At 35.6% G+C, this 27,581-nt stretch overlaps 1 protein-coding gene across 6 annotated transcripts in view; it reads right to left on the bottom strand.

Annotated features, from left to right (window-relative positions):
* The window catches only part of HERC4 (HECT and RLD domain containing E3 ubiquitin protein ligase 4), a 139,001-nt gene extending 117,391 nt beyond the window's left edge, over window positions 1–21,610 (bottom strand). For 3 of the 6 annotated variants that reach the window (XM_030335259.1, XM_030335260.1, XM_032595206.1), the window contains exons 1-2: window positions 21,240–21,571; window positions 19,202–19,505 (exon numbers count right to left, since the gene is read on the bottom strand). In XM_030335259.1, coding sequence (XP_030191119.1) covers window positions 19,202–19,427 — 226 coding nt within the window. In that variant the 5' untranslated portion in view covers window positions 19,428–19,505; window positions 21,240–21,571. Of the gene's footprint in view, window positions 1–14,556; window positions 14,690–19,201; window positions 19,506–21,239 lie in introns of those variants that run through there. The other 3 variants (XM_030335262.2, XM_030335261.1, XM_032595207.1) reach the window with 3 other exon arrangements.
* Window positions 21,611–27,581: the final 5,971 nt, after the last annotated feature.

Raw genomic sequence — 27,581 nt, 5'->3', positions numbered from 1 at the left:
TGCAGTATTTTTGAAAACTAATGGTGCATCATTTTAGTAAGGAAGAAAAGGCCATTATCTTTGCTCCATACATACAAATATAGTCATTTTTAGACTTATGAAAACCAATTAAAATATTCAACCTAATGACAATTTTAATTTCTACATCACCTATTTCCTCCCAATTACCTCTGGATGTAGATCTGATTTCAGCATTTATTCATAAACAAACTGCATCAAATAAATTTCGTTGCAAATATTTTTTTTCAATATATGAAGTTTATTGTCAAACTGGTTTCCATACAACACCCAGTGCTCATCCCAAAAGGTGCCCTCCTCAATACCCATCACCCACCCTCTCCTCCCTCCCACCTCATCAACCCTCAGTTTGTTCTCAGTTTGCAAATATTATAAAAGAAGAAAGAATAATGCTGCACAGCCTTTTAGCAATGTAGGATAGGTCCAGGTTCTTGATGCAAAATGTTATATGATAAAATCCTTCCTCTTGAAAAACTAACCTATTTCCTTTGGAACCTAAAAAATATACTCGTCAATTCTTGAGTTTGTGAAAATTCATGTAGAATATCATCTCCAGGCTCACTGTTTAAGAGTTCACTTGTACAATTTCATTATCATCATACAGTGATGATACCTACATTCACCTTCAATTGTGAAACATCTTCCTCTGTCAATTTTCTTTTGTCACTATGGATAGAAAATGAAAAATTCTGCATTCTCAATTTTATATTTGTAGTCAATGAAAGCTACAAAAAGAAAAATAAAAGCTACAAAGATGGGACTCCAGACTTCTTTTGTATCTTCTTTAAACACTGGTGCAAAATTCTGCACAATGTATGAAGAAAACGTATGTTAAATATTGAGGATTTCACTGCATCATCCTTCTAGGAAACTCCATCATTGTTCCACTTACCATCTTTGTCTGCTTATTTAGTCTACTTGAGAATATAATCAATTCTCATTATTGGCAATAGTTATGTTCTATAAAGTTACCACAAATACTTGCTCAGCAAATACAAAACACTGCCCCTAGGGATAATACAGGATTAGGCTCCCAGAAAACTCTGATCACATTTTCATAAACTGATCAACACATAGCCTTGTTTTATATGTGTTTCTGCTTAAAGACATCTTATATACTATTGATTCACTAACACTGAATTCACAGCCAACAGCACCCTAACTCATGCCTCAATGTATTATCATAGCCTTCTTATGCTTAGGAACACTAGACAGCACTTCAGTATTATGCTCAGAGGTCATTTTAAACAGTGAAATGATCAAGAAAAGTACAAAAACATAAAAAATGTGGCACAAAAGGATACTTGTTTACAGTATGAGAGCTGAAACAAGAAGGCAGAGCACTGCTTTGCTGAATGTCAGCTGGGAATGCACACGTCAGGAGACCCAACTATTTTGCAGCAATGCATATGTGCATGTCCAGGAATGACCACAAAAAGGCCTCATGGGTATTAACTGACTACAACCTAGGTTGATTTAATAACAGTACACATACACACTTCTTAGCAACCAATCACAGAATACACAAGAGTATTTGCTAACCAGGGTTTAAACCTGATACTAAGATATAATCATCAATAATATGTTCTGAGAATCTTATAAACAATAAAAAAAAAAAAAACAGTAAAGAATATACTGTCTTCTCAAAAAAAAAATGTATTGCTTTTTGGATTTAAAGGCAATAAATACTACAGAAACACCATTATAGTAACATATTCACAACTAGCATCTCTTAAAAACTACTTCTTATTCAAAATTCTAAAACATCTAATTTGAAGGAAAATATAAACATTATGTTACTCTGTATCCTCTTTCACCTACAGATACCAAAATCTTGTTGTTACAGGATAATTTGTGTTCTCCCCTAAATGCATATGTTTAAGTCGTAATCCCCAGTATCTCAGAATGTGACTTTACTTAGAAACAGGGTCATTGAAGATATAATTAGTTAAGATGAGGTCATACGGGGGAGGAGGGTAGGTCCCTAAATCCTCAAAAGGGAAAATGTGGTCACAATTACACAGGGAAAATACCATACGAAGGAATGCCTAAGACTGATAGCAAACCACCAGAACTGAATTACATTTTGTACCTGGGGAAAAAACAACAACAGGAAATAACCTGATTTCCAATAACAGGTAGGTACATAAATTATGGAACATTCATGTAATACAAATTGATGCTCCTACACTGGGAGTTATATCTAAGTGATGAATCACTAAATTTGACTCCTGCAACCAATATATTACATATGTTAACTAGCTAGAATTTAAATTAAAAATTTGGAAGAAAAAATTGATGCTTCTATTAAAAAGAATGTATACTAACATGAAAAAACATAAATATACTAAATGAAAAAGCAAAACCACAAAACTTTTGTATATACAGAGAATTACATATTTTTATATAGGTATAAAAAATACAAAAATATAAACAAATAGTAGTAGTCAGCTTTAGAATGTCAGGGTAAAGTGGCTTCCACTTTTTAAATCATATATTTCTATAAAAAAAAAGATTACATGTATCATTTTGGTAATCAGAAAAAATAAAAGGCTTTTTTCCAAGTATAGCTAACCCTCAACTTATAAATGACCCTGAACCTCACAGGAATAAATGTCCTTTGTTTCCCAAAATCAAAACTCTAAGGAAATAACTAACCTGAAGTAACAGAAGAAACAAGGTATAGTCAGGTACTGTTTACCTTTAAACCATGATCTATAGTTAAGTTAAATGCCCACATATATCTTTCTTAGGCTTTCTGGAACAGATAAAGAGAGCTAAACAAGCCATGAAGGGTAGAGATAAATTTTTGACATCCAAATTTAAAACTCAAATGAATTTTTCGACAGAAAATACTATAAAGGTCAATTAAATATAATTACTGATAGATTATTATACTTAGGTAGAATTATTCCAAAGATTAGTTTGAAAATCTACTTATGATCTAGCAATATTTCTATAAGCAAAGAAAAATTTGGTTTTTAAAAACACCATTCATTCATAAATCAGGGACTATGTGGTATGAAAGTACAATTACAACTGATCCAAGTCTAAAATTATCCTTTTTTTTTTTTAATGTTTATTTATTTTTGAGAGAGAGAGATAGAGTACAAGCAGGTAGGGACAGAGAAAGAGGGAGACACAGAATCCAAAGCAGGCTCCAGACTCTGAGCTGTCAACACAGAGGCTGACACAGGGCTCAAACCCACAAACCGTGAGATCATGACCTGAGACGAAGTCAGTTGCTTAACCAACTGAGCCACCCAGGCACTCCCACAATTATTAACTCTTAATGTGGTCAAGTTTAATGAAGTTCTACATATATTTAAAGGAAGGAAGGAAGGAAGGAAGGAAGGAAGGAAGGAAGGAAGGAAGGAAGGAAGGAAAAGGAAAAGGAAAAGGAAAAGGAAAAGGAAAAGGAAAAGGAAAAGGAAAAGGAAAAGGAAAAGGAAAAGGAAAAGGAAAAGGAAAAGGAAAAGGAAGGAAGAAAAAGAAAAGAAAGAAAAAAAGAATTCCAACAAAGGCTGAACAACTATCAATGTTTTATACAGGGAACAAAAATCTTTGCTGATATTGTTCAAGTTATCAGGGTCTAAAAAACAATATTGTTATGAATAGCAACAAGCATAGCAATTTGATAACAATTTAAAACTGAGGTCCGAAGGAATATACATTGTTAAATAGCTAATCTAAAGAAGTACCATTTCAATTTCTTACTAAAAGTTTAATTCTATCAGAGCTTAAGTTTCAAAATCTTCTGTCCTACCATGGCTCATTAGTTGCTATAAATATAGGTTTCCTTTTCCCTTCTCTCCGAATAACTCAAAGCTCTAACTAGAGCAAAAGAAAGTACACTAAAAAACTGACTCTAAAAATTTTAAGTTTGCAAGATACCACAAAATTTTAAAAGTATTATATAATTTCATTCTTATTTAAAAATATATCACACACAGCCCCAATGTATATGCAGAGAAAATACTGAAAAAATAAATACTAAATTGTCAATACTAGTTATCTACAAGTAGCTTTTACTTCTTTTATTATTTAAATAACTATACGTGTAGTTGATGCATTTCATGATTTTGATTTTTAATTTTTTTTTAATGTTTATTTATTTTTAAGAGAGCACAGGTGAGCAGAGAGAAAGTGAGACACAGAATCCAAAGAAGGCTCTAGGCTCTGGGCTGTCAGCATTGAGAGCCTGATGTGGGGCTCGAATCCACGAACTGTAAGCTGATGACCTGGGCCAAAGTCAGACACTTAACCAACTGAGCCACCCAGGCGCCCCTATGATTTTGACTTTTTAAAGATTAGGACATTAATCACTTGGGATTAGTGCACAGCACCAATAAATAATTTACAGTGTTTTTTTTTTCTTTTTACGTAATCATATTACTAATTTTGTTACAGAAATAATAACCACAAGGCTACTTCACTCAAGGCATATACTTCTCTCTTCTTAAAGTGAAATTATTGTTTATTGACACTTTGTAAAGGATTTGTAATATAATGCACATAACAATAAAATATAAAACAAATCAAGAATTAAAGAAATAAAACTAAATGTCTAAACTAAATAAAAACTGAAACTGAAAGTTAAATGAAAATGTTTACTCTCTAAAATTACTACCAATAGGAATTTGGAATGATACAACCTATAGTCACCAAAACATTTTAATGAGTTCCCGGATAAAATCTAAAGTTAACATAAAGTAATTTACATGTCTCAGTTGACAGCCCACAATAAAAAATATCGTAAAATTAGAGTTATAACTAATTAGATTACAAAATTCTTTATGATGGATATGTTTACAAGTTCATAACTCTTTCATGCATTCTATTACCTACAGGTGTACAGTTAACATACATAAAGAGCTTATGTGCCTGGCACTATGTTAAATATGTAATCTCATTTAATCCTCATAACACCATGAGGCAGGTGTGTACCATCATCCCTACTTCACAGATAAAGGCACTAAATATAAACATTTCCCTATTTATTGAACTGTTGTGCTTTTAACATTTAAATAACAAGGTATTAATGTTTTAATAATTTATTTTCAAAATATACTTAAAATTTTGTGAACACTTATGGCTTTACAACATTTTTCTTTAGAAAAGTCCTTTCTGGATGTCTGGAAACCACTGCAATTAATTGCTTTGAAGAGAAAAGAAGTTGAAATGTAAAGTCCCCAACATAAATATCAAACAGTTGCTTTAACTTTCTTTTTAAGACAAGCAAGAATGAACCCTCAGAATATATTACCAGAGTTTTTATTCTGTGTTTTCTTAGAGTCTTCATTGGTATAGATGGCACCTATTCATCACAGGGCCAATTACATTAACTATATTTTCTTGATTTCTGCATTCTTAACACTGACATTTGGGGAGCAAGAGACTTACAGACCCCAGAAGAAATGGCCATTCCCAGGACTAGCTAATTCCTAAAGATAACAACCTGCCTACCAGCACGCTGTTCATATGCAAACCAACCAGTCCAGAGTTTATACTACCAACTATCTCCTTATCTAACTCTCACACACCAAGCCAGTACCTCCCTCACCCTAAATCACCCCAGGGCCAGGGACGAGGAAACTAAGAACCAACCCTTCTAGCCCAAAGCCTAGAGGAATTAACCAAACTAGCCAATCCAAACTGTTTATTCTGCCCAGTCTTGCCTTTCCCAAGAAAACCCCAATAAAAGCCACGAACTAAGATGTCCCTATGCTCTTGTCTTCTGCTTCCTGACTACCCTAGTGTTCTCCCCTATGGCTTTGTGGCATCTGATCCTCTCTCTCTGGGACCTGAATACAATAAACTTCTTCCAACCCTCATTCTTGTTTCCTCTTATGGCCACACTTTACCGTATCGTATGAAACATGTATATTCTTACAATTTTAAGTTTTCTAATTTTGGTTAGAACACAGCTGATGGCCATCAAGCTTATTCAAAGAACCTACAATTTTCTCTTCCTATGGTACATCCAATAAAATACACTGATCATGTGTTTATTCAACAACCCCCTGGGTTTCTTCTGTGTGTACCATAGTGTTGTCACTATAGTACTAAAGCTAAAGTGTTAAAGGTTTCTACCCTTTAAGAACTGACATGGTAGAGAAGATTTTTATCCAAATAATTCAATATAACAGGAAAACAATAATACAACTTAATTTACTGAATGCCACATAACTGTGCTTGACACTGCACAAAATATTTGATCTCAGTTCTTACAAGAGTGACCACAATGATACAGGATTGTCCTTCAGCTGAGCAATATTCAAGAGACAGAAATGGAAATATGCCATAGAAAGAATAACCTGGAATTACCAAAAAGGATAGACTGGAGCAGGGATATCAGCAGAAAAGCTATTGCCATTGTTTTTGCACAGATAGTAATGGTCTAACTAGGAAAAAAAAAAAAAGAATTTTAGCTTGAGATAGGAGAAAGCTAAGGGTCTGAGAGTTTAAAACAACTAGCTCAAGGTCAAATAGCCTTTTGCAAAAAAAAAAAAAAAAAAAAAGAAAAAAGAAAAAAAGAAAGGCAGACAGACAGACAAGACAGAGAGTTACTAAAATATCAATCAGTAAGATTTGGCAACTGAGTCAATGTTGGTGTTCCAGACTAGGAAGCAGACCCTAAGATGAATCTAAGGTTTGAACCTAAGTGAATTCAAGAAACATTAATAAAGAAGAGTTGTTTTTGTAGTTTGTTTTGGGGAGATGGAGATGGCTAACTTACAGTACAACTGTTTTCATTTAAAATGTTCCTCTTTTCTCCACATCTTATAAGTTTTATAATTTCAGAAATATGTATACTTGTCTTCCTTGATTTTCTGTCTTGCAGTCCTGGTGCCCTCATGAATGAGATTAGTGCCCTTTCCCAGAGAGCTCCCTCAGCCCTTCTGCCATTTGAAGGCAGTGAGAAAATGACCATTTATGAACCAAGAAGCAAGTCCTTCCCAGACACCAAATCTGCTAGCACCTTAATCTTAGAATGACTAGCCTAAAGAACCATGAGAAATATACATGTTATTTATTAAGCCACTCACAATATACTAACTTTATGGCAGTGATCTGACTGGACTAAGACATCTTCTAATTATTCATCACTGAATTAACTTTTGAAAATAAATGATAAATCTAACCTCTACCATTTACGTACTTCTTACAGGAACGAAAAAAGCATCTATAATTCTTTAATTTTTCTGTATCATTACATCTTTAAGTCTGATGGTAAAGGAATCCATTTTATATTGTGCTCTAATACAGCATTACCTGTAAGTATCACAAACATAACATTTTTTTGAAATTTTGGCCTAATTTTTAAATATGAGCTCCAACAAGGTAATAGAACACTAAACGTAAAGAAGTATTTTCATGCTTGATGCAATGTCTGGGACATTAGTTGGAAGGCACAATTGTTGAATAAATGCCTGAAGTTTTGTTATAAATGGAAAGATATGTATTTCCTACGTAAAGGCAAATATGGAAATAGCATATAACCCACTTCAGTGTAAGGCAGACCTAAAGTTAAATTCCCACTCTAATATTAAGGGTATTTCTCTTTTAAGAAACATTTAGAACACTCATGACATGCCAGGCATTGTTCTTTTCACTTTTATGTGTTATCTCACTTAATCCTTAAAACCACCCTAGGAATTTGATATGATTATCCTAACAGAAAAGAATACTTAGGTGCAGAAAGGCTAAGCAATATGTGCAAGATAACATAGCTAAGAAATAAGAGTCAGAATTCAGAATTTGTATCTAAGCACTCTAATTCCAGAGCCTAACCTTTAAAAAATGAATTAAAAAATATATATTTACATTGTTAAAAAAAAGGGGGGGGGGTATGCAGTAGAAATCTAGGTCTACCATCCATGTCCTCCACCAACCTACTTCTCAGCCCTTATCTTACCTCTGCACGAAGGTAACCACTGTTATTAGATGTATGTATTCTTCCAGGGTTTATTTTAATGTATCTATATGCAAATACAAATGTACATTTTTTCACATTTTATCTAAAATATAGCTTTCTATACAATGTTCTACACCTTGCTCTTTTTACTTAATGTATTTTAGAAATCTTTACATATTAGTACACAGAAAATTCCTTTACTCTTTTCACAACTACACAGTATTACAACACATTGATTGAACAATTTATTTTACCAGTTCCCAACAGACAGTCACAAGACTGTTTCTAATCTTTTTCTACTATTAACAATGTTTCAGTAATATGTCAATGTGTCATTTTGTACAGGCACAAATGGAGTCATCAGAGCACAAGTTATATTCTTGCACTTCTTGGAGAATAAGTATGTGCATTTGCAATTCTAACACATACTAGCAAAATACCCTCATAATGCTTATCAGTTTACACCAACAACCTATGAACACTTGTTTACTGACAGCCTCGCCATACAGAGTATATAGCATTCCCCCCATCCTTATTCACAGGGGATATATTCTGAGACCCAATGGATGCCATTTTGAAACCATGGATAGTACTAAACCCTGAATATACTGTTTTTTCCTATAGATACTTAGGATAATGTTTAAGTTATAAATTAGACACAGTAAGAGATTAACAATAAAACAGAACAATTATAACATACTGCAATAAAAGTTATGTGGTCTCTCCCTTTCAAAACATCTTAATTGCAATGTACTCACCCTTCTGTGAAGATGTGAGATGATAAAATGCCTATCGATGAAATGAAATGAGGTGGATGATGTAGGCACATAACATTAGGCTACTACTGACCTTCTGACATCAGGAGGAACATCTGCTTCTGGACCTGCAGATGACCGTGGGTTACTGAAATCTCAGAAAGTGAAACCCTGGATGTGGGTTGGAGGGTCTACTATATTATCAAAGTTAAGGATTTTTGCTAACCTGATATGTAAAAAAAATGGTACTTCAGTGTAGTATTCTGCGTTTCTCTTAATGTGAATGAGATTGAAGAGTATTCATTTAAGAGTCATTTGTAAAATGTTTCCCTTTTTGTAAACTGTCTGTTCATATCCTGTGACAATGTTGCTACTGGATTGTTTTCATCTTATCAATTTCTAGGACTGTTTCATATCTGGGAAATTAGCATTTTTTATTGTAATGAGTCGTAAATATTTTCCCATTCATCTTTTAACTTGTTTACACGGTGATTTCTACCTAACAAAATTTTTTTCATGTAGTTTACTTTTCTATACATCTTCACAGTTCAGTCAGAAAGGCTTTCCTTACTCCAAAATAATAAACAAAATTGTCCATGTTTTCTTTGAGCACATTTATCATTACAGTCTTTAATCTGATTCATTTGGAATTTATCCAAATATATACATGGCATGAGGCAGTAATCCAATTTTTTTTGTTCCCTAGATGATGTTCCTACTTATTCCAAGATTATTTACTGAATAGTCCCACTTGAATTTTTTCCCCATTTCATTTGAGGTGATTTGGGTCTATGTCTGGGCTTTATATTGTTTTCGTGGTTTGATACGTACTTGTGAGGCAGTTTTAACTATTAAGACTTTAAAAATAAAATGTTATTATCTAGTTACATATTTCTGTTATTTTTCAGTTTTCCTGAGCTGCTTTATTTTTTCCATAAGACCAAGAGAATCCATTTATTTAGCTCTCCTCCCTCCCCCCCCCAAACAAAAAACACTTGGTATTTTTATTACGATCACCTTAAATTGACTAATTTTAGAGAAAACTGACAGATTTGCTTAGGTTGAATATTCCTACCTACAAATGTGGTTTCCATTTGCTTATAATTTTTGCATCCCTTAGAAATGCTTTCAAGTCTTCTTCAGTAGTCTTGCACATTTCTTAGGTTATTCCTGGGTCATTTTATCTTTCTCTTGCTATTATAAATGGTGTCTTTTCTTCCATTATTGACATCTAATTGGTTCTTATTTTCATTGCATTTTAATTTTGACTTTGGGCAAGTTATTTAGCGTCTTGAAGTTTTATTTACCCTCAACAGCAAGACTGTGCTAATATGTACCTGGCAGGGTGGTTTTAGGATTCTGGGATAACATATAAAGGATGTAACACAGTGCCTGGCACATAATGGTAGTTACCGTTATTATTTTTTAAACATCAATATTCCATATCTAAATATATTCCAAATAATACTTCTCATTAAATTTCTCTCCAGTAATGAGGTTTGTATCTTTCTTCTCCCTTTACATTATCATACCAACTTCTAAAGTATTCCCTTCCCTCCACATTTCCAGTTGCAGAGACTTACTCAATTCCTCAACTCAGTGCAGAAATAGACCTATGTTCAGACAGAGGTAACACCAACCTGTCAGGCTTTTACCTAATTACTCTCCAGAAGATAAGTGTAGGTCCATGAAGTCCATTTCTGTTAGAAAGCCTACTTACACAATCTATAGGTAAGCAATCCCTGAATCAGAAATCACAAAGTATACATTTGCTAAGTGATAAATACTTGGGACCAATTATGGGAAGCAATCTAAGCTCTACTTGAGTTTTGTCCTGCCATTCTAAAACAAAACAAAACAAAACAAAACAAAACAAAGCCTTCAAATAACTCACAGGTAAAGCAGCTAAACTTTGCTCCATTTGTTTTCAGATGCTCCTAATTCTGCTTCTCTTTTAGCCTTAGACTGTTCCTGTCCCATTCCCATTTCCCTTTCACAGAAGCAACAAACAGCATCATCTCAGAGGACACATTTCTTAGGGACTCTTGCCTAAATGCCAGCACATTTACAATTTATAGTCACAATTATTTCATCAATTAGTGGAATCAAAAGCAACTTCTATGTGATTGCATCTTGTGATTTCAAAAACTTTGTTTCCAGTAAAACCTGGAAGGAAGTCATAAAGTCAGGCATAATTAGTAGGTTTGTGACAGTTAAGCAAAAATAAGTAAATTAACCAATTAATAAAATTCAAATGGTCCCTGGCAATAAAAAGTTTAATTTTACAAAGGTGTTACATCACCAGGTACTTCAGTCTCCCAAAAAGACAAAATTATTGTTCACAGACTGTTAATTACTTGATAGGCTGGAATCGGCGAGAAATATATAGTTGGAATGTTAGCCTACTTTGAAGAGGAAATAAAACATCTCATTCCTTTAGCATTGATCTTTCTCCCCACTTGTAATACTGAATTTCTCACTTATCACTGAATACGGCTACCAAATTCAAAACAAAATTCACTTCACCAAATATTTTCTCCGCTGCTGAAACAAAACAATTAACATTCCTCCCCTTCCTGGCTTCCCTATTTATGTTAATTACTGATTCAACCTAGGATCACACCTGGCTCTGCTCTTTACCCTTACTGTTCACTTCTATTTGGTTACCACAGCCTATCCATTCTTTCCGCTTCCCTAATTTCTCCTTGATCTAACTGCTCCCTTGCTGCTTTTTTCCTAATGTTTATTTATTTTTGAGAGAGAGAGCACTCAAGCAGAAAAGGGGCAGAGAGAGAGAAGAGGACAGAGGATCGGGAGCAGGCTCTGTGCTGACAGCAGAAAGCCCAAAACAGGGCTCAAACACAAGGAACTGTGAGATCAAGACCTGAGCTGAAGTTGGACACTTAACCCACTGAGCCACTCAAGCACCTCTCCCTTGTTGTTTTAAAGGGGGCACCCTTATAGCCTAACTGATTACCTCCAAATTCTCTCCCCTCCTTTATAAAAACCTGATAATTCTCATTACAATCAGTGAATATACACCCAATTAAAACCCTAACTTGATTAATTCTATAACCTGACCTCAATTTTACCTTCTAACTTTCTTGCTCTCTATTCTCAGACATTTTAGTTAACTGGACTGCAATTCCCTTAATAGGTCTCCCATTTGTCTATTTCCATTTGAGCTAAGCTACCTATAAAGCCTCTTCATGCTTTCCTCCTTTAAATACTCATATCCTTCCAGGTCATATGCTATCTTCCCTATAAAAAGTCACCTACAATCCATTCCATTCCAAATGGCTACACTAGTCCTCTGTACACAGTGTTCTGTTTATGCCTTTTATAACACTTAGCACATTAGATGCATTTCTACTTATTTCTGCGCTTGTTTTATCTTCCTTTCTAGATCTTTAAATAATATTCACCAATTATATTCAAAAGATTGTCAAATGAATACATTTTTAAAACTTTCATTAACAAATATCTTCTAAGCTTATCAATTTTGTAGGGTGAGGCACAACTAAGCTTACTTAAATTTTTAAAAATAAATTGGTTATTGTTTTATTCTAGATTTGCTAAAATTAAAGATGTTCTTTTTCCTAAAGAAATTAACAGAGATGCAAATAAAGACTAAACTGATATATATATTATGCATATATATTATATTATATATATCATATATATTATGTATCTCCAAAAAATAGAACACAAATTTTGCTACATTTAAATGATGAAGTGTTAAATTATCATTAACAATATCCCTAAACAATATTGTGAAACATGGGGAAATACTTATTATTCAATTGTTACTGAAAAAAATTGAGATATAAGAACATACTTCCAGTCTGCAATCACAAACATATGAGTATAGAAAAAGTGTTAAATGACCATAATATTTACCTATACATGATGGTATTATAGTTGATTTTTACTTTCCTGTATTTTTCAAATTCTCTACCAAGAATATGAAATACTTTTATAATTAGAAAAAACTATACACTAAAAATGTGTTATTTCAGAATAGGAGGACACCTAGCAAAGGAATAAAATGTAACTAAGCTTAAATATTAATAAAGAAATAATTAGGATCTTTCAAAATTATGTGAAAAACACATTATTAAAGAACCCTAGAACATTTTCTTTAAGGTGAAGAAAAGCTAAACTAAATTTCTGCCATCCTAGAACTGAAGAAAAAATAATTACATGCAAATTAAATATTATGGTTTAAAGACTGAGCCACCAATATTCAAGAAACTTCCCTAACACTGAGAGAGAATGAGCTGGAAAGGGGCAGGGGGCAGAAGGGGAGGGAGAGGGGGAGGGAGAGGGATGGGAAAGGAGGGGGAGGGGGAGAAATAGAGGGGCAGAGGGAGAGGGGGAGAGAGGGAGAGATGGAGAGAGGGGGGGAGGGAGAGAGAGAGAGAGAGAGAGAGAGAGAGAATGAATATGAATCTTAAGCAGGCTCCATGCATAGCGTGGAACCCGATAAGGGGCTTGAACTCACGCCCATGAGATCACGGACCTGAGCTGAAATCGAGAGTCAGACACTTAACCAACTGAGTCACCCAGGTGCCCCGAAAATTCCCTTTGTAATAACAATAACTCCAACTGAATACATTTATATACAGCATAGGTTTTTCTTCCATGTAAAGTAACTATCACAATTCATTAAGATGATTATATATCTTAATAAATAATTATTGCCTTAATTCCATCAGCATGAAAAGAACCCACAGAAGCTAAAAGGAGATAAATCATGGGCTCTTCAGTATGGTTTCTTCACTAACATTTCCCACTTTTCTACTCACTAACACAATCCTACCACAAAAAAGCCCTTGCAACAACATATGAATACATGTTCCTTATTAGATTTTCTTTAATAGTTACCTGATTAAAGATTATTCTTTAATATGGGTATGATACATACCCAGGTACTTGATACGCTTTCTAGCCTAGGAAGACACTTATAAGTATCTATGAAGTGAGATTTATTTCTTCAAAGCAATTATAAAAATACATATGGTATCTGTGAGAAATTAGCTTTAATAGTACTACACATTTTTATGACACTGGGAACACAGAACCCTAAGAATACTTACTAAAGAGATGATGGAAACTAGACCACTTAAGCTTTCACCTGCTACAAGGATTCCTGCCCAAACCACGAAACTGAAATCTACCATACTCCTGTTTTTTTCAAGGAAAGTAAATGGTTCACTCCCAATCAAGTAAAAACACCAGCATACCAAAAACAAAGAAAAAAAAAAAAAATCAGTTCTAAATCCTTTAAAGAAGCCTCTATTTGTTAGACTGCTCAGATTAGGCATCTACTTCTATTATTGCCTTCTCCAGGGTTAAAGGTTTTAATAAAGCATTCACCAAACCAATGCATCCTACTTAGAGATACATGGCAGACTTAATACAATATAACTAATCCAAGTTCCAATGTTGACACCAAATCAATCCCACCTGGCAGTTACTATGGATCTTGGATAGCACAGCATAGCATTAGACAACAAAGGGATATAGAATGAGATATATAAAAGAAGAAAGAGAAAAGACTGGGTTACCACAGTAGTTTGTTCAAATATTATTATTCATACCACACAAGGTTATAATGAAGTACCAAAGTGGTATCACAATGCAAGCATCTTGGTAAAATAATGATTTATTTCAAAAGGCCATCAAATAAAATGGCAAAGAAACAAATTAGTATTTGATCTGCCTCAAATAGAAGATATTATTGTAAATAATTCTAAACATAAGAACAATTTAGTGAATAAGGTAGGAGACTGGTAGACTTAATTTTTCAGATTCAATTTATAGATGTTCACCAGTCACCTGCTGTTTTGACAAGTTACTTACCAACTTGTGCTGCCATTTCTCCGTAAATTTATCCCCTAAGATGAGGATAATTCTTGCAAATTGTGTCACAAGCATTTTGAAAGGAACCATGAGTTATTGTGTAATGCTCTTGATATTCCTCAGATGTAGGGTCCTACACAAAGTAAAGTATTATTATACATCTCTCTAACAGTAGTCATCTGTTTGCATTATGATTTTTTTTTCCCTACCCTTGACACTGGGTTCTTGGGCACTAACCTTCCTCAAAGTAAAGTGTCCAAAGCAAGCCTCCATTCCTGACCCAAGTAATTACTTGTTTTCAAGTCTTCAAATCATCCACATCTTTCTCATCCTTAGAAGGTATCATGAAAAGTAGGAGTTATAAAACATAATAAGCTTCTCTGGTATTATATGCTTTGGTTCAATAATATGTGGGATAATTTGGTATTTATAATCTGCTCTTGTGAATAATTTTATTTCACATATTTATACATTTTCCTATGTTACTTTTAAAATTTCAACTATATTTTAAGTAGTTCACTTATAGATTTATGTTTTATGAACAGAAAGAGCAAGTCAGAAAAATGAAGAAGCAAAAGGGCAAGCAAGTAATTACTGCTATGTGACCAAAATGCTTTCACTGGACTGACTCAACAGCAGAAATCACCATTTTGAGATACAATAAACAGAATCGATGCTCATAATTTTTACATCTTCTGTAGAAGAGTTGAGCATAGGCTACAACATATTTTATCATACTACTCAAAACTTTATCTGTTGCTGACTTTGCTAATCAAGTTAGTCTTCAGTTCAGAAAAAAATACATATATGTGAATTTTTAGTTTGTGTTGGCACAATATTGTATCTTGAAAACAGAACTCTCAACCTTCTTATACAGTGCCTAAAATGGCTTATTTCTGAATTTATATATGGGAAGGGAGGAGATAATAAAACATGGTATCTTCATTGTACAACTTATAAAAGAGAAAATTTTTAAGGTTTTTTTTTTTAACTCTCAGAATTACATTAAAATACAATGGAAACTAGTTTCCTCCCAGGTTAATATTCTTTTATCTTCTAAATATGGCAGGGAAAACCTTTGTGGGATAAAGGTAAAACCACATGATTTAGCATGGTCCCTCAACATTTGCTAGCCTACTACTCGTTAGTCTCTTAATCTCATTTTACTTTAGTTACTTTATTTTACAAATGAGGACCATAACACCTGCCCTAGATACCATACAAGAACATTATGAGGATTAAATGAGATAATCTAACTAAGAGAACTCTGTAAACCTCGAAAAGCTATCAAAACAGTAATTTTTAAAAAAAACTATATCACATTATTTACAAATTTATGATCGTATAATATATAGTACTGTTTCTAACATGAAACAAATGGAAATAGATGTGCAAAACATTAGGACCATGGTTACCAAATAATACCTATGATTGAATATACAGTGAATAAATGATCTTGTTAAGAAAAGTACACTTCCTATACTTTATCTTAAAATCTTCAGAAGTGAATTTGGAAGGAAATATAAATAAAACTATTTAGATGGACTGGTCTAGCCTTTTAAAGATCAAATATATTTACCTGTTACCTATGAATTAAGAGCAAATAGCTAAAAAAAAAAAAGGTTTTAAAAAATTCTTATGAAGGAAAAATACACACATGAAAGTGAAATAGATGTTCACTTCTCTGGAAATAATCAGAGCTAGTAGTGATACCAAGGGATATACATATACAAGAGGACGAAAATGAACATGGACACAATCTATACTCTTGGTATAATAAAGGATATCAGTGAACCCTTCAGATGTGGTTCCTAAAATTTTCAGAATGGAAACCTCTCCCAACAGGCCACAGGTCAAATCTATTTACTACACTATAACGCTGAGTCCTTGGTAGGTTATGATAACTCTCAAGAATAGCTTACCCTTAATGACGCCACCTGTTTCTCTTTCACATGTATTACAGAATATTTAGTATGCTTATTTATAAGCCAGTCTCTACAAGCAAACAATTCCTAGCTCCCTCCTTTCTGTTTGCTTTCTGTCAGTTTAAAGCTCTGACAAAGTGAATTTTGTTTATTATGTGGTTCCAGAAATTCAATCAGACTCACTCAATTACCAAAAACTTTAAAACCAATTAAATAAGAACTCCTTACCTTTTAATTCAGTCCTCAAACTCACAAATTAAAAAAAAAAAAAAAGTTGGGCAAGGAGTACATTCAAATCTATTAAAGAATTATTCCCAAGGGAAATAATTTTAGTTAAAAAACATTAACAGTTTCCACTCAAACACCATAAATCAAAACTAAGCTTAAAAGAAAAGTCCCTATCAGAGTAACTACCTCCTTTTGAACTTTTACTTTCTCCTACTTCTGTAACCCAGATATACATCAATGAATCACTGAATCTGGACACTTCTAGTAAAAAGCTTTTCTCAAGATAAGGATCCTCTCCTATAAAACTAAACTACTTGAGCTCCAGATTTATTTTCTGCCTAGTTATGTGATCAATGGTTGAATTAAAATTAAGACTTCATTTTCTTCCAGAAATATTTAATTTATCCCACAATGACATTTCCCATCAATTAAATTTCCTAGTTTCAAGGTATATATCATATCATGTCAACTTTCAATTCTCTCCAGCTATTTCATTTTATGTATGCCTTAATTCCCAGCCCAGCCTCTAAATTTTTCAAAGACAAAGTTCATGCCTTTCATTTTTATATTCCATGAATGTACCCTGGACAATGAGGCAATCCTAAATAGGTAATGTAAATTAGGTTAAACCCACCCTCCCAATTTTATATTACCAAATAATGCTTTCAAGATGAAATCAATACAGTGATATAAATGTCACAATGTAATCATCACAATGTCAACATGACCACAAAAAAACCTCTTCTGGCTAGTTAAGTTTCCCAGAATCTTACCTACAGAGTTAAAAGCTGTTAAAGACACATACTACTACTGCAAAGGGTCTACCCTGCCCAAAGCAGATGCTTAATAACATTTAAAAACTTTAAACTTTAATAAACTTCAGTAACTATATTGGCAATTTCTATGTGCTGGCTTTGCACTTTTTATCTGCCCTATAACCTCTCAGAAATTACTAAAGCAATACAGAAATATATTCAATTATTTCTGTGGAGCATGTTAAGTATAAGAAAAGCAACAGCCCCAAAACCATGAAAATCTCAACTTGAGGCAGCATTCCAAGCTAAACAAAAAAGGTAAAGAATACATCTGCCTCTGAAGCAGTGATAACAAGTACATAACAATAAATTACCATTCATGTCTACACATGACAACCTCAAAACCTAAGATATGAAATTCTGGTAAGATTCCAGAAAATATTCTTAGTGAAGTGGAATACAAGACAGCTGCCACTTTACCTTTAGAGTTCTGCAATAATTAAACCTACTGTGTTAAGGATTACTACCATTCATCCAAAAGACTTAAATTACAAATTAAGCCACAAAGAAAAAGATTAAGACCCTACCAACAAAGAAAGGATGAAAACTATACAGTATTTACAAGTTAGAAAGGTGAGGTTTGGCATGGTGGTGAGATGACATGAAAGATGAATAACATGCCTTAATATTTAATATCTTACTATTTTATACCTACATTAACCTCTCAAAAGTAGACTAGCAATAGCAATCACTTAAATAATGAACTGGTAAAGAAGAATAATTGCCATAGAAAATGCTTAAGTGCCATTATTGTTGAAGTTAAAGAAGAATCTGTAAATCAGTACTGCTATGGTCTATCTTATCTGAATTTACCATCTTAAGAATTAACTTTTAGTAATCATAATGGAGTCTTCTTCAATTTCTTTCATAAGCTTTCCATAGTTTTCAGTGTATAGACTGATCAAAATTGAGAGCAAAATTCACACAACAATAATTCCAAGTGTGGTAATACCTTATTTTAAAATACGTACGTATATTTAGGAAAAGAAAATGTGAGATGTGACCAAATTCCTCAAAATTCTCATTACACTAAAAATTAGTTTACATTTGGCTTATATGACTCCTACAAAATCAGGACATATTATAGTCACAAAACTTTTAATAGCTGATGCTACTACCTCAAAGTAGGAGATTGGAGGAATAAAACATATTTGAAACTAAGCCAAATAAAATTATGTATTTAAAATACTAGAGTAGGGACAACAATAGAAAAACTAGGATGTATGTCAGGCAAGCTTCCATCTTATTTATTTTTCTCTGATGTATAGGAAACAACACAGTAAATTATGCAATTAAAATCTGCCAAGGTGGCTGAATAGTACTTATTAAACAGGACCTACATTCTATATATGCTCTATACCTATATATTCTATACTAAAGAAAAAGCGTATCCACACTGCATGCTGGTTTTCTCAACTGTTTTATATCACCATAATTATGTTCTGAAACCAAAGCTTCATACAATAAGGGTTCACAACAATAATAGTTTAAAAAAACAGAAACCACAAAATAATTAAGTACTCAGTAGCATGCAAATGTAAAGGATATATTTAACTCCTAGTTTGCTTTTAAAGCTTGATAAAAAAATATGGGTTTAGGACTAGAGAAATTATTTGACATTTCAAGCTTACAAGATACAATTATTAGAAATAGTAAACAAAAAATTTTTCAACTTACCTGGTTTCTTTCTGGATTTTTCATGACCTAGCTGTCCTAGATCATTACATCCACACGTGTACACTGTTCCATCATCCAGAACAAATACAGTATGTCTGAGTCCACATCCCACATCTCGGACCTTTTTATTTATAAAAAAGTCACTTTTTCTGGGCTCTAGTACAATTTCTTCATCAATTCCACCTAACCCTAGCTGTCCAAAAGATGCATTTCCCCAGCACAACATATTTGTAATTCTTTTGGTCTTCCAGTTTCAATATAAAATTTCCTCTGAAACACTGGAAAGTTGGAGGTATCCCTATGTCTGAGGAAATACAAAAAAAGTTAATATGACTTCAAAGGAAACATGTTTAATTGCTCTTTAAAGTGCTAGGCTACAATAATCACTATATAGTAAACATGGAATCTATTTTATAATATGCTACATTAAGGACTATCCAGTTTCAAAAACCAATCAGTTGTATTTTTAAAAATATGTCATACATTAACATTTGCAGAAAATGGTTTACTCTCCATGATTCTTTGCAAAATTTAAAACATGTGGACTAGTTTTGACTTTTTGCTACCTTGTGATAGACTAACAAAAATATTAAGTACCTTAATGAAATTCATTTTAGCTTCACTTTAAATAATTTTATCCTGAGCAAGAAATAAAACCGGCAAAATCAAGTATATATACAGTGAAAAATTTTGCCAGTTACACAAACATAAAACCTTTCAATCTCCCTCAAAAAACCTTTTAATACCTACCTCTACATCAACAGACAACTTAAGTTCTTACTTGTAATCAAAATAAAACCAATTATGTAAACTTTAAATCCCCCAGAATTTAAATGATCTAATTACTGAAATAAAAGGCCTTCCAGAAAAGTATGGTTCTCTCCCGTCAAACCTCAATCTTAAGACAATCGCCTGTGACCTCATCACTTACTTAAATTTAAAACTAAATCCACGCACATAACCACATACAAAAGAAAATATGCAGTTTAAGTATAAAGATGGTCTCCCAAATTCAACATTTTCTATTATAAGTGGTAATCCTGATTGAAAAATATTTCCCCGGGGAAATCTGTATCTATCTATATACCTCTGAGACAAGTATTTGAAAATGGGGGGGGGGGGGGGGGAAATTGCAAATAACCCTAGCACTGAAGATTTTTCAAGAACAGAAATGGGGGCTGGGACATTGATAGTCTGGTGGCGAAATCTGTAGAACTTTCCAGTACACTGGAAAAGACACGGATATCAAAGAGCCCACTTCATCTAAACCCACACAGATTTTTAAACACATCGCGTTACTAAATCACACAATTACAGGAAGTCAGCCTATTCCCGTTGTTGTCACCCACATTCCTTACACAGAACCTGAGAAGTTTCAAAACCCAACTTTCCTACGTTCGGGCTAGCAGTTGCCAAAGCTGTCCATTCCATGACCTATCCATTCAGAGAAGTTTGATTTCATTCTTTTGGGACATCGGAACTCGATGGTTCCCGAGAGTTCTGCATTGTCTAACCGTATTTTTTTTTTTTTTTAAGAATAGAGGACAGAAAAATACCTCCAAATTCAGCGCACAAGGTTTAACCATCCTTTTCTTTTAAAAAGGCAGAAGGAATGGAAAAGGCGTCCTCTCGCCAGCAACAGGTAGGGAAATGAGAAGCACTTTACTCCCATCATTCCCTGAACAGGCACTCAGCCTCAGCTCATGGGAACCAGGAGAGCGAAATCGACTGCACACACCCAACCCCGCGGGCCGACCATTCAACTACGGCAATCTCCCGCTCGCAGCAGCCGCAGAGGCCAGCCGACGAGGCTCCGCACTTGGGCGGCCCTCAGTCCGAGGGAGGCCCTAGCCCAGGGAGGTGCGACATTCCAGCCCGCCGGCCAGAGAGCACCGACACAGTCCTCGTCCCCCGCCCCCCACCCTAAGGAAGCGCTGAGAAAGCAGCCAGCGCCAGGCCGGCCTGTATCCGCCCAGCCCAGCCAGCCCCCTCCCTAACGCCGTCACACGCCCCCGAATCCACCGGGGCAACGACTCACCCAGCCCCTCAAGGCAGGGGAAGCCCAGGGCGACGGGGGGCGGCGCCACCCCAGAAAGCGAGGCAATCGCGGCAGCTAAGGCAGGTCTCCAGCTCCTGGACCCTCCTCCTTCAGCCAGCGGCTGCGAACACCAGAGCTCCTCCGGCGTCGGTACTGTCCGCTGCTCTCTTCCCCAGCTCCTGTGAAACTTTACCCGGTACCTCAGAGAAAAGCAGCAGCCACCGCTGTCCAGTTCAGAGACAGCCGTCAGCGACCCGGATGGAGCGGGCGGGGAAGGACAGGAGGCAAGCGGGGCGGAGAGCGCGAGGGGTGGGGAGAGTTGGGGAAGAGACTGGGGAGGAGAAGGGAGAGGGGGAAGGTAGCTCGCGGGGAGGGGGGAGGGGAGGGGCAGGCCGGAAGTGAGCCATGGAGCACGCGCGCGATCCCTCACACTTCCCGGCCCGCGCGCCTGCGCTGGAATTCTCCCAGGGCATCTCGACCCTGGCGCTTGCGCAGTGTGCTGTTTTGCGTTGCTTTAAGAGGAAAATGCCAACTACAGAAGTTGGGAGTTTGCGAAGGCGAGTTGGGGTGATTGGAGTGTCTTGTAAGAACGCTTCTGCGCTCAGAAGGGCCTTTTAGTGAAGAAAATCTCTTCCTTTGTTGGTTTGGTTGTCTTTCTGCTCCTAGGTTCCAGTCTATTATTTCATTCTACCTTTTTTCCAAGGAGAATTTAAAGTAACCGATAAACATCACCTATACAAATATAAAGGCGGGTGAAGCCTTTTATTTTACCCTTACCCTCAACCGGAGCTAGTTAGTCTGAGGAATTAAATATCAGCAACACCAGTTCGGTCTCCTAGTGAAGTGATGGCTGCACTTTTCTGCGCTCTCCCTGAAAGATAAACTTACAGAGAAGGGCTTCCATTCAGAGAAAATTCAGCAGTGCATGTGACGAGAGTCCCTGCTTCATACAAACGAAGTCTGGCTTTCCTAGGGCAGCTCATAACAACCTCTTAAAAAGGAGGAAAACTTGAAACAAGGCACTCTTGAAATTTTGTTGGACTTTGCTAGACCTGTGAGTTTGGCGTGAATGTTGAAAACTCAGGAAGAATTCCACAATAAGCCACATTTCTTTATGTCATTGAAATATCTATTTTAGATTAGGAAATGCCTGTGCTAGAATATGTATGTGCGTTATTTTCTTAGGGCTGCCACAATAAAATATCAATTGGATGGCTTAAAACAACAAATTTATTGTCTCACAGTTACAGAGCCCAGAAGTTAGAAATTAGTGTGGCAGCAGGATTAGTTCTCCCTTGATGTCTCAAAGGAGAATGTTTTCCATACATTTTTAGCTTCTGGGGGTTGCTGACAATCCTTGGTATTTCTTGGTTTATAGATGCATCACTCTAATGTCCGTCTCCATCTCTGCCAACACCATGGTGTTCTTCCTGGTGTGTCTGTGTCCAAATTTCCCTCTTATAAGGACACCATTCATTGGGTTAAGGCCCACCCTGATCCATTATGACCTATTTTTAACTGGATTACATCTGCAAAGACCCTCTTTCCAGATAAGGTCACATTTTCAGATACTGGAATTTAGGATTTAACCATATCTCTTTGGAGGATCCAGTTCAACCCAACATAGTATGTTATAGAAACAAGTATAAAAATGACAAAATACTCAAACATAATTTCAATATTGGGAGAGGTGGGGATACTAACAAAACATACTCTATTCTTATTTTATTATTCTCCTTTGCCCTTTTAGGACTTTTGTTGTCTTTTAACCTTAAGGACTTGATGTCTCAGTATATCATTAAAGGGGAAGTTATGAGATCTGGGATCTTTAAGATATGTACTTGACACTGCAACAAATAAACAGTAAAATTTGAGTGGCATAGCATAATTGAAGTATATTTTATCTTTTAACAGTCCAAATGAGTGTTCCTAATGACTGATGAAACTGATTTTCCAGGAACAGTGAGAGATGGAGGCACAGAGAGCCTCTTAAAACGCTTGTTGGGGAGGTGCCACGTACCACTTCTGCACCAACATTTGCAAGAACTACACACCTAGATGCAAGGAGACTGGGAAACAATACCTGTCCAAGTTCCCAGGTACTTCTGTAAACCATGGAAGAGAAAGCATGAATTGGTAGACAGCTATCTCTGCCACATGGATGCATCTCTGTATGGAATATTTTTAAAGCTAAGTCTTGCTTGTTAGAAAGTGGAAAGAACATTTCTAGATGTTTGTTTTAATCTTATAAATCTATGAAACTGTGGTGCAAGATCTTAGAAAACAACGTGTGATTATCTTTAAGGTAAGACAAGTATAGGTTCAGAGAGTTATTGGGATAATGTAAATTTGTTGTATAAAAGCATTAGATCAATGAGTATGGCCTGTAGTGCTGGTTTCTCTGGATTCATAGCCTGAAGCTACAGGCCATCTCATACTTCTATCCTTCTATCCTCCCAAAGACACCTCCAGACATTTATTAATGGTCTGTTTTACAGAAAATTACTTCTCAGTCACAATTTTTATAGATCGGGAATATTAATCATATCTCACTGGGTTGTTGTGAGGATTTAATAAGATAACATGTACTGTGCCTTGTACCTGGCAAGTGTTTTGAAAATACTAGCTTTTTATTTATTTATTTATTTATTTATTTAATTAAAAAAAAAATTTTTTTTAATGTTTTTATTTATTTTTGTGACAGAGAGAGACAGAACATGAGCAGGGGAGGGCCAGAGAGAGAGGGAGACACAGAATCGGAAGCAGGCTTCAGGCTCTGAGCTGTCAGCACAGAGCCCGATGCAGGGCTCGAACCCACAGACTGAGATCATGACCTGAGCCAAAGTTGGACGCTTAACCGACGAGCCACCCAGGCGCCCCAATACTAGCTTTTTAAAAAAAATTTTTTTAGTGTTTATTTTTGAGAGAGAGGGAGACAGAGCCCAAGCAGGGAGGGGCAGAGAGAGAGAGAGAGAGAGAGAGACACAGAATCCAAAGCAGGTTCCAGGCTCTGAGCTGTCATCACAGAGCCCGACGGGGGGCTCAAATCCATGAACTATGAGATCATGACCTGAGCCGAAGTTGGATGTTTAGCCGACTAGCCATCCAGGGGCCCCCAAAATCTTAGCTTTTATTATTACTAATATTGTCTGTCCTGAACTACAAGGTGTAAAACAACATTTGAGAAAACATTTCCTCTCACCAGTAATGATATAATTTTAATTTAGAAAGAAAGTAAAATACTTTTTATCTGTTCTTTTCATTAAAAAAAATTATAATGCGGGGCACCTGGGTGGCTCAGTCAGCCCCGCGTCGGCTCTGGGCTGACAGCTCGGAGCCTCGAGCCTGTTTCTGATCCTGTGTCTCCCTCTCTCTCTCTGCCCTTTCCCCCACTCTCACTTTGTCTCACTCTGTCTCTCAAAAATAAATGTAAAAAAAAAAAATTTCTTTTTTAAATAATAATGCTCAGACTGTTGAGAGACCACTAAAAGGGTATTCGTTATGTCCCAGGCTATCCCTTGCTACTTTCCATCCAGCAATACTGCTTTTGCTGGAACTCACCTCACCTCCTTCATTCACGTCTCTACTCATCACCTCTCCACTCTTCCTTCACCACCCTATCCATAATACTACCCCCACCACTCTCTAGAATCTTTTTCTGCTTTATTTCATTTCTGTTATCACTACCTGATATTTTATTGCATAATATATAAAAGTATAATATTATATTTATTATAGTACATGTTATTACATGTCATATACAGATAAATTTTAAAATCGATAACCGGGGCTCCTGGGTGGCTCAGTCGGCTAAGTGTCCGACTTCGGCTCAGGTCATGATCTTGCAGTTTGTGAGTTCGAGCCCTGCATCAGGCTCTGTGCTGACAGCTTGCTCAGAGCTGGAGCCTGCTTAAGATTCAGTCTCTCTTTCTCTCTGCCCCTCCCCCACTCACACTCTGTCTCTGTCTCTCTCAAAAATAAATAAACACTTAAAAAAAATTTTTTAAATAGATAACCAGTTGTGTACAATCTAATATACAGCTTACCTTGAACAACACAGGTTTGAACTGCATGGGTCCACTTATATGAATTTTTTATAGTAAAATGCCATAAATGTATTTTCTTTATGACTTTTTAAATAGCATTTTCTTTTTTCTAGCTTACCTTTTGGTAAGAATACAATATATAATACCTATAACATACAAAATATATGTTAATCAGCTGTTGATATTATTGGTAAGGCTTCAGGTCAATAGCAGACTATTAGTAATGAAGTTTCAGGGGAGTCAAAGTTATACACAGATTTTCAACTCTGCTGATGATCAGCATCCCTAACCCCTGCATTGTTCAAAGGTCAGCTATATTAAATAGATAGATATATAACTTCTGTCTTCTCCACTATAATGAAAACTACAAAGGCAGGGGTTTTGTCTGTTTTACTGAGTGCTGTATTCCAAATATCTTGAACAGTTCCTGGCCTATAGCATATACTCAAAAAAATGTATTGAATTAATTAATTAATGGTGCTGACAGCATTGTAAATTATCACAGCCTTTTTGTAAATAAATTTGGCGATAATGTTTCACAAGCCAGTAAATTTTGGGGTGCCTGGGTGGCTCAGTGAGTTAAGCATCCAACTTCAGCTCAGGTCATGCTCTCATGGTTCATGGGTTCCAGCCCTGCATCGGGCTCTGTGCTGACAGCTTGGAGCCCAGAGTTTGCTTCCGATTCTGTATCTCCCTCTCTCTCTGCCTCTCCCTCGTTCACACTCTGTCTCTCTCTTTAAAATAAATAAATATTTTAAAAATTTTTAATAAAATTTTTTTAAAGAAGCCAATAAATTTCACTCAACAAAAGTTAACAATATTTGTTATGAGACATTGCACTATTTACCTGAATTATTTCACTCCTGGACTCTGGCCTAAGGACATACAAGATGCATTCAACAAATCTTTATTTAGCACCTACTAAATTCTAATAGGAGAGATAGATAAAAACAAAGAGGCAGCAAATAGAATTATGAACAAAGATTTTTAGTGTAATGTGATTTCTAATAGCAGAAATTAAAAACAACCTAAGTTCCACAATTGGAGAAATGGAATGTGTGGCAAGATTAATCTTTTTATTGTTAACATTGAAAGAATTTGTCACCAATAACCACCAAGTCATAGATTGATTCTGCCTTGAGTGGACAACTGGAAAAGCCTCCTCCAGTCATTTTACCCCCTCCTGCATTCCAAGTTTAGAGTCTTCAATCAAGTAGTTGTATGCCCACGTTTACTTGAGTCCCTCGGTGAATCCCTTCTTCTGGAGAGTTCTGCCCTTTCATCCCCTGTCTTATGGGCTCAATAGTTATCTCTTCTCCTTGGTCTTTGATCTAGCATTATGGCTCCAGCCTGAAATGTAAACAAGGCAGCCAAATCTTCTGTACAATTCTTCAACAGACCTTTACTGAATACCTACTCTGTGCTGCCTTCCCACTTCTAGTTATATATATAGTTATATACTATATATATATACTATATATACTATATATATATGTACTATACTATATATATACTATATATATGTATATAACTATGTATATATATATGTATATATGCATACACATATATATTATATATATACACATACATACATACAATTAGGGGCGCCTGGGTAACTCAGTCGGTTAAGCATCCTACTTCAGCTCAGGTCATGATCTCACGGTTCATGAGTTCGAGCCCTGCATCGGGCTTTCTGCTGTCAGCACAAAGCCCACTTAAGGTTCTCTGGGTCCCGTTCTCTCTGCCTCTTCCCTGCGCTCTCTCTCTCTCTCTCAAAAATAAAATTAACATTTTAAAAAAATCTTAACAACAAGAAAACAATTAGGTCAGGGTACCTGCTTGGCCCAGTTAGTTAAGCATCCAATTCTTGATTTTGGCTCAGGTCACGATCCCAAGATCATGAGATTGAGCCCCACATCCAGCTCCACACTGGGTATAGAGTGTGCTTAAGATTCTCACTCTTTCTCTCTCTCCCCCTCTCCTTCCCTCACTCCCTCTTCCTCTCCCTCTGCCCCTACCCCCCATCTCTCAAAACAAACAAAAAAGTTAGGCACCAAATGAAAGTATTTCAAACTGTAATAAATACTAAGGAAAGAAACAAGAAGTAGAAATGGAGAATAGAGTAAGCCATTGAAATAGAATAGACAATGAAGGTCTCAGTGGAGGAGTTGCTATTAAAACTGAAAACAGGGGGCTCCTGGGTGGCTCAGTAGATTAAGTGTCTGACTTCATCTCAGGTCATGATCTCACAGTTCATGAGTTCGAGTTCCGTGTCGGGCTCTGTGTTGACAGCTCA

Source organism: Lynx canadensis, chromosome D2 (assembly GCF_007474595.2).
Source record: "Lynx canadensis isolate LIC74 chromosome D2, mLynCan4.pri.v2, whole genome shotgun sequence".
Classification (NCBI taxonomy): domain Eukaryota; kingdom Metazoa; phylum Chordata; class Mammalia; order Carnivora; family Felidae; genus Lynx; species Lynx canadensis.
Note: the sequence above shows the minus strand (reverse complement) of the source record. Positions and strands in the feature narration are given on the sequence as shown.